Genomic DNA, 13,761 nt, shown 5'->3' on the forward strand with positions numbered 1-13,761 from the left:
CTGTACCGTTGGTATAAGTTCTGCGACTGGTGCAGGGTTAAGAATGTGGATCCTTTTGCATATGACAGTCCCATGGTTCTGTCTTTTTTGCTTTCTTTGGCCCACAGGGGCTTGCAAGTGGGTACCGTTAAAGGTTACCTGGCGGCGCTGTCCATATTTAAGCGCTCGTCTGAAGAGTGTTCCTGTTTTAAAATTCCTTTAATTTCTCAGTTTCTGAAAGGGCTCACTAATGTGTTCCCTCCGTCACCTTTCCAGGTGCCCGGTTGGCATTTGAACCTTCTTCTCAAGTTTCTGATGGGTACTCCATTTGAGCCTTTGCATTCATGCCCTTTGAGACTGTTAACTCTTAAAACTGTATTTTTGGTTGTGGTCACTTCCGCTCGCAGAGTGAGTGAGAGTTACAGGCACTTTCAGTTAAGCCACCCTTCACTGTGTTTCATAAGGACAGGGTTGTCCTTAGAGTTCGTCCTGCCTTTCTTCCGAAGGTGGTGTCGGAATTTCATTTAGGCCAGAAGGTTGTTCTTCCGGCGTTCTATCCTCCTCCACATCCTGGTAAGGAAGAGGAGAGGCTCCATAGGCTTGATCCTAGGAGAGCGTTTAGCTTTTATATTTCACGCATGTCCCAGGTCAGAGTGGACGATCAACTCTTCATTGGTTACGCTGGAAAGCGATTGGGACAAGCTGTGACGAAACAGACTGTCTCGCTGGATTTTTTTGACTGAGTGTTACTGCTTGGCGTGTACGGACCCACCGGTCGGCTTGCGGTCCCATTCTACCAGGGTTATGGCTGCCTCTACTGCCCTACAGAGGGGTGTTCCTATTCGTAACATCTGTGATGCAGCCACCAGGGCTTCGGTACATACTTTTGTATGTCACTACTCCCCCGATTCCATCCGTGGGCAGGTTCTGGCCTTTGGCAAGGTGGTCCTTACTCTGCAATTTGATTGGGCATTCTAAATTTCTGTTTTCTAAATTTGTTTCCCACCTACTTGCATTGGTACTGCTTTGGGAGTCTTTCATAGATATGGAATACATCGGAGGACCCAACCCCATCGAAGAAAAAGTTACTCTCTTACCTGGTAACGTTCTTTCGATGGGATGGTCCGACGATGTATTCCATATCGCTCCCTCCCTGCCTTCCCCGCTACAGAATTTCTTATGCGATTGCAGCTTACGTTTCCACAAGGCTTTGTGTGTCAGACTGGCAGAAGACTGGTGCCACAAGTTCTGGGGAAAAAACTACAACTGAGGCTACGGGCGTCGTGCGTCCTACTTATAACATCTAGTGACGTCTGCTGTCGGAGGAGGTCCTCGAGGGCGGCGTATTGACGTAATCGACGCAGACGCCGAAGATTTTCCGAAGCAGCACAGCTGTGGTGATTACATGTCATAGATATGGAATACGTCATCGGACCATCTCATCGAATGAACGTTACCAGGTAAGAGAGTAACTTGTTCTTTGGCCCCTCTGCTCTTTTGTCATTTATATTAATGGCCTATATGACCATTTACTTAAATCCACCTCGGATTCTTGCAGGCTTGGCAATGGGCATTTGCCCCAACTTGCCTATGCAGATGATAATCCTATTGGCTCATAACCCCAGATCCTTACAATGCCTTGTTGATGCTTACTCCTGATTCATCGATACACCGGGGATAGATACATGTACAGAAATGAGCTGTTATGGTCTGCTGCATGAGGAAGCGCACCCAAGGTTTTCAGTTATTTTATGCTATAGGGAGTTAATCCCAAGAGTGGATTATTTTGACTACCTGGGGGTGAGATTTTCTGCAAACATTGGGGCTGAGCCACTTGTCATGAAGCAGTCCTTTAGATTTAAACAGGTGAATGGGGGGGTAGCCAGAGCCTTGGGCTCATTTAAAACAAAGGCAATTGAGCTTGTCCTCAAAGTTTGTCATGGTTTCCTTACGAGTACTCTTTTATCTTTTAAGGTTGCAAAATCTGCAAAAGCTAATGTACTCCAGCTTACTGTCGATATGAGAGAGTCTTTGGAAATGAAGTCTGTCACCAGGAAACATTTGATTAATCACATCTCCACAGTCAAAGGATACTTTTCGACTTTGTGTTCAAAAGGTCTCCAGATCAAGGCTCTTCATGATCCTGGTTATGGCCCAATTCCGGAAAGGTCTTGTGAATACGTTTCTGCCTATTACTATTGTTGTCCCGGATTGAGATTTGAACCTAGTTATCAACTTTCTGATGGCGGCTCCTTTTGAGCCATTGTCTTCTTGTTCTTTATGGCTGCTTACGTTAAAAAAAGCCTTTTTGGTTGCTATCCCTTTGGCCAAATAGGTCAGCGAGTTGCAGGCCCTTTCTTGCAAACTACCATTTCTCTGTTTTTTATACAAAAAATGTATTGCTTAAGGTGAGACCCGGGTTCTTGCCTAAGGTGGTGTCAGAATTCCATCTTTATCAGGCGATAGATCTTCGGGTGTTCTACCCACCTCTGCACCCCTCAAAGGAGGAGGAGTGTTTTCATTGGTTGGACTTGTAAGGAAGGCGTGGTATAAACAGTAAAACAGACACAAGTGACCACAGTTCAAGGGTGTTTATTGAACTTCAACAAGGGGGTGATAAAAGCCCCTATCCAATCCTAAATCTATAGGTGGGATCAAGCTACGACCATCAAATAATAATAATAATAATGAAGTCCTAGGAAGTCTCGTCAAAATAAAAGGGCCTTCACTAAAAAAAAAAATATATATTGCTGCTAATCCTTACCTCTAGATACAAATAGTGTGGGGTAGTGTTTATGAAAAATAATTGTTCACAAAATGACATGTCAGGATGTTCAGGCCGTTGACCTCCCTTCCCCACGTTCTCAGCATGGGTTAAGGTGGTTCACTCAAGCATAGCACTCTGGCTTCTTCGGCACAAGGATAAAGTTTCATTACCAGCATCAGGGCCTTCTGTGCCCAAGTCTCTTTATCAAAACCTCTCGAGTCAGAGGGCCTGATGACCAAAACAAACAAAAAGTTCCTTTCCTCTTACAAGTACTCAATTTGGGTGATTCACTCTTCAACCTGGATCTCCCTCAGATCCCCTTTTCCAATGTTCAGAGAATTCTCAGGTGACTCACGGTTCACCCCAGATCCCCTCATTCGGTTTCAGATCCTTCCTCTCACACAATTAGTCTCCCTCAGCTGGGCACAGACCAATTTCAGGTCGCTTCAACTTATTGAAGACTTTCGAATGTGCACAGGGTTTAGCTTGACCCATTGCAGGACCACTTTGATTTCACAATTCCTTTTTACATTTGCCACCTCTCAGTCGGATACCTAACAGAGACCTTGAAATGAGCGCCCATGTGGCACCGGACCACTCTGTATTACGGTATCTATCTTGGCTTCAAATGTTCAGTCACTCCTTTGATGTTCAATTATATTTGCTTTGCTCGTCACATATGCTTCACACACTGTTCTCCTTAGATTTCTCCATACAATCTTGCTGCTTGCAACCTTGGTTCTAACAGAGACTGGTCTGCTATCAGTCTCCTTGACCCACTGGCTGTGCTGATTCTACCTCCATGAGGGTTGTCTCTCCCTCTGTGACCCTCCCTCAAATAACCATCCCTTGGCTTCAGATCAAAGAGCATCTGCCTCATCCTGGCCACGTTAGGGGAGGTACCCCACCTGAAAGTAGTGATAACATTGCCAGATTCATCATAGCATGTAGAAGTGGACGGATAGATACAATTCAGTGTATTTACAAGAATGAGAGGCAGAAGCTAGAGTATGAGATGTGCGGTGAATCTGAGTAGGCATTGTCTTGTTAGCTAGAAAATAGTGACGTTCCAGAGGAAATTATTGTGACTGCTGAATTAATTAGTTTGACAAAGGAGGTAAAGCTGATAGAGAACTTTGTCAAAGGAAAGATCTGGAGGAAGGGAGTGTAGACGATTACTGATCCTATGGCATTGGCGTTCATAATGTACACTATTAAGCGAGTTTGCACTGTTTCTTTTCCATTTTTTACCCTCTCTTGTGTGGCAGACCAGTCTCATTCCCCTGACTTTCCAACACCTTTGCTTTAGAGCTTCGAGGTTGCTCTCTTCATTCGGAGTTCCATTGAAATCCAGGTACTAAGACTGTTTCACAGACATTGGAATGATTTCACTAGATGAAGCACTGAAGATAATATCAACCCTAGAGATGGATAGCCATTTTTTTTTTTTAAGTTCTTGTGAGGGTGCTTCCTGCTCACGATGGCCATTTCATCCCTCGAGTGATTTGCAATAATCCATACAGTCAGCGATTTATAGGTTACTGTTGCATCTTTAGATCCCTTTAGCTGTGAATTTTCATAGTAAAATGACGATTTTACGTAATTAATTGTAATGTTTACTCTCATTGGCATGCTTTAATCATCAGTGCTTGCTCTGAATTGTTTTTTCTTGGATTTTTTTTGATGCCATTTCTTTCATAATATACTCTTTTTACATAGGGTTTGAGGAAACAGAACTGTACTATGCAAAAAGAAATTGAAAATCTGAAGGCTCAGCAGGCTGATCAGGTATTTATTTTGGCTCATGGAAATGTCAAGTTCTAAAGTGATCAAGGATTCCTGTCTAAGGTTGCAGTAGCTCATCTTCACACTTGGTGATTGCATGCTCATTGGGAAATCTTCCATGTGCTGCTTATAATTTGGAAGAGGTGACAGTTTTGTTGGCTATGTTTATTAGACATCTGGAAAAGGTCTGGGCCAAAAACAGTCGATGTTAATTTAGAGGAATTAAGCTGTTATTTCCTTACCTCAAGCATTCCATTCACACAAGCTCTAAGAAGAAACTAGATAATCAATGGTTCTGGATAAACAAATGTATGTGAACATCCAATGCTTTTGTCGTCCAATGCCCCCTGAAGAATACCAGGTAAAAGGGGTTAGCTAGATTCATTGACAGCCTTTTCAGAAGCAGAACCTCATACTTCGGCCAACCGGTTAGCAAGTTAGACTGTATTAACATTCTAGTGAACCAAGTACCTGGACAAAAGAGAATGATAATCTAATGCCCCTTAAATGATGACACAATAGGAATGCATGTTCCAACAAACTGACCTACATACATTGCAGAGTGATGACCATGTAAAATCTTTGCAAATAGGGACGCAAGAAAATTCACTACAACTGTCACAGGGGCATCCACAGGTTCGAGGGGGTCTCTCAGGCTCAAACGTACCCAGGTGGTACATGCGGGCCAATATCCCTTCTGTGGCCTTGAACTTGTGCACCAAGAGGGAAGAACCCTCCCAAAGACCAAGTTCTATGTTGTATGTGCAGATCATCCACGTTATCTGATTAAGACAGTTTCACTAGAAACATCCATCTATACTTTAATTTTATGCAGGGAAGGTAGAGAAACTGTGACCTCTGTGAGTTGTTGGGGCGCAGAGAGGGGGAGTCACCGTGACTAATCTTGCCTGGCACAGCCTGACCTAAGCAAAACAAAAGAGGAGATGGCTGGAAGTTTTAGAATTAATCTTAACCTGACGTAAACCAAGCCTGCTGTATGACCATGAAAGGAGAGAAGGCATGTTCCCAAAGGGGCCCAAATCCTGCAAAAGATTTTCCATAATGTATCAATTTGTAGGGCGCACCGAACCCTTAGATAACTAGGCGTAAGAGTATATAAAGGATACTTGCAGCTTAGTTACATGGAAGGGAAAGGCAGGGTAGGGGTACTGTTAAGCAGAAACCTGTGCAGTTCCCTCTGGGACCACTGCAAAAGATTTAAGATTACAGGTGTTGGCAGTAAACCCACTTGGTAGCAGTCTGTACCACACAGATTCACTGTGGTAGCTGTGGCTGAGCAGTCAGACTTCCCTCAAGAAGAGTTAGGCAGTATATAGAGGATACAGGATAGGTACAGAGTCACAGTAGTACAAACAAACACTGACCAGAGCTAGGTGTAAAGGTATATACTTATTTATTTTTTAAGGCACACTCATAAAATTACACTAGCACAGAAAAAGGTAAGTAAGTCAAAACACAGTCACTATTACTTATATGTACATCCCTAGTAATTTGTTGGACAAGTCTAAGTTAACACCACTTATTTCCAAACAGAGGTGAGCGCTTAACGTCAGATGGCACTCCAACAAGTTATTAGAAAAGGGAGGAAAAAGCAGAAATAATGAGAGCAGTAGGGTAAAACACTTTTCACAGAAGGTTAGCAAAGACAGTCAATGGTGGAACAAGGAGAATTCGTTTGGGGCCCGCTTCAGAGAGAGCCAGGTAAAAATATGCCCAAGATCACACAATGTCGCAAGTCTTTGCAGGTAAGTAGAAAAGGTTTTACTACGGTTCTGAAAAGTTTAGTTAGGGTGTCCCTGACCTACCCAGGTTCGAGAGCCGAGGGCTAAATCTACCCCGTACAATCGGTGGCAAGGGAGGCCGGGCGGAACACAGTACCTTTAAAAGTGGAAAGGATCCTCCAGCGGTGGTAGTTGTTCCTGGTAGTGGGTGCAAGTTGCGGCGTCGTCCAGGGGAAGAGGTGAGCTCGACGTGGAGGAAAGCTGCAGGTCGTTGCACTACCAGGGATGAGGCCAGCCGTGGAGTTTTCCGGTCACAAAGGAGTTTACACCTCTTTCGCGGTTGAGGTAAAAAGTGGTATCCCGGTTGCCGGGGTGCTTGGCACAGGCAAGGCGGCCACGAGATGCTTCGGGACGGCGAAAAGAAGGCAGCAACTGGTTGTCCCCACCAGTTAAGGGAAGGAGACTCTCTGGAGGGAGATCTCCTCTGTCGTCGGAAAAAGTGGTGAGACGGTTCCGCAGGGCTTCACCGGTGGTGTCGTCTTGGCAGGTCGTCTCGGCTTCTCCCTCTTCTGCTTCTTAGGTCCTGTGGCGACTTCTGAAGAACCAGTCCCAAAACCCCTGCTTTTATGCAGCAAACCCCCATTCATACAGCCTAGCTGTCACTCAAACATGCTAAGTGGTGAGCGGGGTGGCTCACCACTTGGGCCAATCACACTAGAGTGCGACATGAGTTGGCAAGGCAACTCAGTCCAGGGTGCCTAAACCCCCTCCCACACCCCCTGTGGTACCCAGACAGAATGGCACCACTTTGGAGGGCTTCTGTGCAGAAGCCCGCCAAAAGTGGAACAAAGGCTCGACTCGGGTTCAGGGTTACTGAAGTGAACCTAGACGCCATTTTGGCGGCGAGTTCTGGCAAAAAATCCCAACCGGTGAATTTATATTAAATAAATAAACCGGCGGTATCTTTAACATTGCACCAAAAAGTGGTGCATTAAAATCAATGGGAAATCCCATTGGGAAATATTCCGGTGGAATATTTCTGTGGTATCCACTGCCACCAGCCAGAAACTCGGCGAGGGGGGACGGGACAGTACCCCCTCGAAAACAGACCCAGGGGCAATCTAATTGCCCCTACCAGTACTTCCACAGTAAGATGGTTTGTACTGGTTAAGTTCCTAAATTAAGACTAGTAAAGTCAATGGCAACTTTACAGACCCAGGGAGACAGTAGTCAGTCCCAGGGTGTGGAGTCTATGTTTGGGGGTCTCTATGACACCCCTGTGTTACTGCACTGAGGGTGCTGTGTAACACACATTCAAAAACCAATGATAGCCTATGGGGAAAAAATACCCCCTAGCCCATAAGCACATAGCAAGTCACAGTAACACTCTCAAATCATGTCCAAGAGTGAGGGTAAAAGAGTCTCACTCTTGGCAGGAGAAAAAAATAAACCTCAAAAATCCAGCAAAGCTGCTGGGGGACTCACTAGGTTAGGAAATTCAGCCTAAACAGAGAATTCTCCCTAACAGGTACATACATACATACATACATGCATACATACATTGTATAGACAGGTGGACAAATAAGGTCAATGTATACATAATTGCAAAGGTCAGGATAAGGTATAATCGGGAGCCAGGTACAGAAGTATCATCAAGTGCAGGAGAAGGTTCAGAGGCTAGTGTCAGTGGGTCATTCGTAGTGATCGTTAGATCGTAGCCAGTTAAGGGTTTTGCATCTGAATCTGTAGTAGGATTGGTCTGTTCTGAGATAAGTGGGAGTGCATGCCATTGCTGAGCAGCTTTTACCGGAAAGCTGTTTCCACCTGTTTTTTTTTTTTACCTAAATCTAGGTATTTGTACTTCTGATAATTCTTTCCTTAAGGTAAGGTGGTGCTGTGTTATTAAGGCACTTAAAAGTTAACGAGACGGTTTTAAGAAGGATCCTATCACTGATTTTAAGCCAGTGGTGATCTCTTCTCGTATTTTATATATGCTCTTTGGAAGGTATGTTAAGGGCCGTTCTAAGGGCATTATTCTGCAGTGTCTGGAGTTTGTTAGTAATGTATTTATTGGCTCCTACATATAGGGAATTGCAGTAGTCAAGTTTAAATGGTATTAGAGCATTAGCTAACATAATGCAACTAGTTTATAGGCGGTAGATGAGGCCAGAGAGTTTACCTGTTTTCTCAAGGTTAGGATAGAGTCAAGGTAAAAACCTAGCGTCTTGACTTTTTGGCTGCTGAGATTATATTGCCATCGATGTTGAAGGTAGAGTAGTTAATGTTTAATTTTTTTTAAATTAGTAACAGAGCCAAGAATCGGGATCTCTATTTTATCATCATTCAGGCAGAGGCCATGGGTTGCCATCCATGCCTGAATGGGGATGTATATTTAATTTACCAAGGCCGTATCAGAAGCAAAATTGCCGAAAGGGGAATGAGGATCTGGGTGTCTTCTGCGTAATTCGTGTAGGGTACACCCAGTCTGTCCAATTTGTCAAATAGGGGCTTGGTAAATATATTACACATAGTTGGTGAGACGCAAGAGCCTTGTTGAATGCCACATGTTGTGTGCATTGGGTCTGCCGATGCCGAGGTGGAGAAAACTCTTTGTTCTATTGTCTAGGAATGACTGGACCCACGCTATGGCTTAGCTCGAGAAGTGGGCAGCCAATGCTAGGTGTTTGCATAAAACTGCATGGTCCACCAGGTCAAAGGCTGCCGACAGGTCAAGAAGGAGCAACATGACAGTGTTGCCTTTGTCATTGAGCTTGTCAATCTGTGCCTTGAGGTCAATTAAGGCCATCTACGTACCATGTTGTGGTCTGAATCCGGATTGACGGGAGCCTAAAAGCTGGTTGGCTTCAAGATAGTTCTGAATTTGAAGATAGGCTACTCTATATCTTGCGAAGGAAGGGTAGCGTGGTGATGGGCCTGTAGTTAGTAGGGATGGATGGGTCTAACGTTTGTTTCTTGAGAAGAGGAAAGACCCAAGACTCTTTTAAATTGCTTGGGACAGTACTAGTTGAGAAGGAGGCATGGATTAATTTAGAGATAAAGGGGGCTAAATCTCTTGCAGCATCTTTTATTATTTGGGCAGGGCAATTGTCACCCTTACAGTTGGAGGGCTTCAAGAATGCCATCATTTTTTCAGTTTCCTGAATGTATACTTTGGTAAATGTGAATGGTGCTGGACCAGGCAGGTCTTTAGAATGGATAGTAGGTAGTGTCTCATGAAGAGGCAGGGAGGCTTTTTTGTGCAATTTTGATTTGAAGTGTAGTTATTTTGTTGGCTAGGGTATTCTGGATGCTAGTGCACCATTGTTTTTCATTAGGTATATTGTCAGGTGGAGGTATAGGGGATTCTAATTCCCGAAGGATCACAAACAGTTCCTTAGTGTTGGAACTGGCATTTGTGATTCTTTCATTGACGAGATCTTTTTTGGTACGGATAATTTGTTTTTTGTAGTTGTTTGCAAAGTCCTTTAGTTGCAGTTTGTTTTCCTCAGTAGGGGAATGTTGCCATAGGGTTTCTAATTTTCTCTTTTGCAATATTAGTGCTTTAAGGTGTGCCTGCTGTTTACTCTTGCGTAACTTGAGTGGCGCAATGGTGTAAAGGTCTTGAGTCATGCTTTTGTTGTAAAGATCCACCAGGTGATCCAGATCTGAGCTGCTTGAGAGGGCATTAATAGAGGGAAGGATAAGTGGTAGAAGTTTGTCAGGTGTAATGTTTTTTTTTTGATCTGGTGGGGAGAGGAGGTGCCATGACTTTATCTTTGGCTATTTTTGTCTATAGTAATGGAGAAGTCGATTAAGTGGTGGTCAGTCCATAGTTGGGGGCGGGGGGGGGGGGAATTTTGGTAATCTATCAGAGGGTTTGTTATTAAAAAAGGAACTGACATGAGAAAGCTGATCCAGGAGAAGGGAGTCATTATTCTGGACTTTAGTTTTGTCTTAGTGGTAGGGTGAGCATAGTTTAGTTTTGGACAGAGGACAGGTTTTACTTTTGGATTTCACAAACCGATGACGAGCACCCTAGTTAGTTGTGTTATGGGGTATCCCATAAATTAGGGAGAGTTAGGCATTTTCCTACTATTTCAATAAAAACATGGCAACTTCTAGTCTGACGCCTCCTTCTGACCCTCCAAAGTGGCCAGCCACAAAGCAAAAAGGTTACTCGGAGAGAGGCGCAAAACTCCTGCAGCTTCTGAAATATCCTCCTGTCCAGCTTACAGTCACTGGATTCCTCCAAGTGCTGTGGTGGTCTAGGATTGAGAGACTGACCAAGGAGCAGCATGTTTAGCCTACAAACGTTGCTTTAAAGAGATAAAGAAACCTATCTATGCCTATCCAAGGTTTTTTCCCTACCTAGATCAACTAAGCTTGGGTCTGTCAGGATATCCGTTAAGTCCAAAACAAATATTTTGTCCTGGTCTAACGCCTCACCTATCCATACCACTATAACACAAGGGCTAACGAAAGAGTCTTTCCACGACGCAGGAGAATATCTCCCTTCCCCTGGGTGCAAGTCCCTCAAATTAAAGTTCAAAAACAGTGCTCCTAGCAAAATGAAAGTTAATTCCAAAACAAATGTCTCTTTAACCAAGAGTTGTTAAAAGGGGTAGGAGAATGGCTCCCTTCCCTTATCTTTCAGACACAAAGTTCTTAGGCTGTTCTTTAGGTTGGCGTAATGTGAGGAGTCCGAACTGCGAGGTGGAGACACAGGTGTAGTTTTCACACGAGTTGCCATTTTACTAATTAAAAAGGGGCGAGACAAACACTTATCTTTCCCTAACTTAACAAGGATTTCGCTACCTAATAAACTAAGGGTAAAGAAAGATGACCTAGTGTTCGAACGTATCTGTCCCTCAGAATAATACACACAACAAAATTATGAATTCATTATTGGGCTGTTTCAAACTCTAGAAAATGAAATATGAATTCAAACACAAAAGTCATAAACAGTAATCCTTGTGACAAGGATTGGATACCCTCCCCCTGGATCAATGCAGTTATTTCTAAACCAAAGATCAGTTTCAAGAAAGTTCTCTTAAATGGCATTATTCCACTCAATGTATAATCAGAGGCGTAGACAGGGTAGAGTCTGAGTGGGCCAGGCCCACCCAGAATCTGTTAATGCCCACTCAGCAGCGCTGTGTGGTTATTTACAGATGTTCACGTCACTGAGCTGGGTCCAACTGCATTAGCTTTAGGCCCCCGTTTTTATATAATCCTGGCTACGCCTCTGTGTATAATGCAAAGTTCTTTGCATTCAATATATCCTTCACTTGGCAAAGTGACTGTCCGACTCCCAAAGGATTGCTCACACTTCAAAACAATTGTTAACTTTTCCACAACCTCCTGTTAGGCAAATCAAAAGTCCTGTTTCCTCAAACATCAATTCAAAATAAAACATAAGTGTTCTTTTCTCTGATGACAAGTCCCTTGTAATCACATCAGACTTCTCCTTTATAAGTAACACTTTAGTCAGGATGGTTATGCAAAAGTTCATCAAAATAAAGTGGTGGAATTGACACGTCTTTTCCACCATAACCTTTTTCTACAATCACGGTACTTCAATTTATCCTCATTCTGGTACACTCGGCTGCCAGCACTAACTACAATGTGTCCCTTTCCTGGTTTGTCTGCCAGGATAAAACTCCTACTACTACAACTTGTGCTCTGTGGTAAGGCGTGTTCCAAACTCTCAACACTTGAATCATCATTGAGGAGATTTCAACCAACAACTGTTTCTCTGGTTAGTCTTTTGGCTTCTAGCACAATTGGCTTACATCTTCTTCCACAAGGATATTTCACAAAAGCATACTGATTCTCTTGTAAGTCTATTTGCCTTTGGCAATACAAGTTACAGTTCTCTTCCCATTGATCCCTTTTACAAGAAATGTTTTGCCCCTGCAATCTTGTTTGTGTATAAATACAACCTTTTGGCTGCTGACAGTGTGGTTTACAACTTTCTTTTTCTGGATAGGTTGTTCTGTGAATGTTCTATTCAGATTGCCTGGTATCACTTCTGGCTGTTCTCTGGCTTTGGCAATGCAGGTTACAATGTCCCCTTATTGGATATCCCTCTTTAGGAAAATTCTGTACACTTTGCTTTACTTTTGCTTCTCTTTGGCTCTGGCAATGCTGGTTACAATATTCCCCTATTTGGAATCCCTCAGTAGAGGAGTTGCACCCAGTTTGCCTTAATACAATTGTTCGGTATTCAAATTGATCATTATTACCTAGCGGTTCCCTTTGGAGGGCCCCAGGGTCATTTATCTCTGACTATCTCACTGGTGTACCCTGTCGTCTCCATCTGACTCGCCAGTATTGCTTCTTTGTTGTTCGGACCTTCTCAGCGTCTGACAGATCCTGTCAGTTTGCCGCCACTGACCGTTATTGGATCTTTCCCAGCTCTGTGCACTCTGGTGAAAACCCAATACCAGAGCTGTTCAAAGGACACAGAGAGCTTCCCTCTCTCTCGATTGCTGGCTTCACTACTGTTTCCTGCTGTGCGTCCTCTGCATAAACCAGGAGTCCCAACCACTGATATGTTTTCTGCACAGCGTTCCGCTGCCGGCACAGCAGCGACTCCAGTTTCTACTTCTCTCTTATTTGAGTTGGACTGGCTGACTACTATTGATCAGATTGGATCATACAAACTTTACACAGAATACCATCTTTTCATAAAAAAACGTTTACCGCGATATGATTATATCAACATATTTCCATGTAACCATGTCCGTGATGCTTTTATACGATTTAAATTTAATTTGCTTTATACCAAAGAACGAACCGCAAACTGGGCTGGTACCAAGATGCATAGTGGAAATAAGTCCTGTAGATTTCCCACTTGTTATGAAACAACAAACACTCCAGCATTTGATTCTATATTGTCCTCATTTCAAAGATCAAAGAACGGTTCTTCTTTCAGATTTTGTAAATATTAATTATACCGATTCTATACCCTTTCTATGGGCTCGAATGATGCAAGGCAATCACAAACCGCTTATTTATGCTTTAGTGCGATTTTGTGATCTGATAGAGAAAGAATTAAACATTTACACCGACTCTAACATTATCAATATTGACATGTAAATTGATACCATTTTCCTTTATTCCTTTTCCATTGACTTTTATATCAATTTTTTTAATCTTTGTTATCTTTGGCATCCCTCTTTTACTTAAACAAAACAGTTATTTGTTATTACATGTCTTTACTCTTTATTCATTTGTTATATGAAAGGATGTTTTTATGTTTTATGATGTATATTGTAAGTTTATGTGTTGTTTATATTTTGTAAAGGCCCTCTTATTTTTGTAACTGAGCCATATACAAATAAATGAAAATAAAAAAAAAATAAAAAACTTCTCTCTGCTGCTTCTCTTTGGCCCGCACCTGAAAGGCCTTTAAATGTTTTCTTACTCATTTTAAGATCAAAATAATCAGTTTTTACAATAAGCCATTAAGACTGTATGATCATT

The 13,761-nt window shown here is 42.9% G+C and overlaps 1 protein-coding gene across 3 annotated transcripts in view; it reads left to right on the top strand.

The window, feature by feature from the left end:
• KTN1 (kinectin 1) overlaps positions 1-13,761 on the top strand; it is a 3,101,875-nt gene that overhangs the window by 1,190,856 nt on the left and 1,897,258 nt on the right. For all 3 annotated transcript variants that reach the window (XM_069637667.1, XM_069637665.1, XM_069637666.1), the window contains one exon: positions 4,466-4,534. In XM_069637667.1, the coding sequence (XP_069493768.1) occupies positions 4,466-4,534 (69 nt within the window). The remainder of the gene's footprint in view (positions 1-4,465; positions 4,535-13,761) is intronic.

The sequence above is a fragment of the Ambystoma mexicanum genome, chromosome 14 (assembly GCF_040938575.1).
Source record: "Ambystoma mexicanum isolate Mex_15411 chromosome 14, UKY_AmexF1_1, whole genome shotgun sequence".
Taxonomy (NCBI): Eukaryota; Metazoa; Chordata; class Amphibia; order Caudata; family Ambystomatidae; genus Ambystoma; species Ambystoma mexicanum.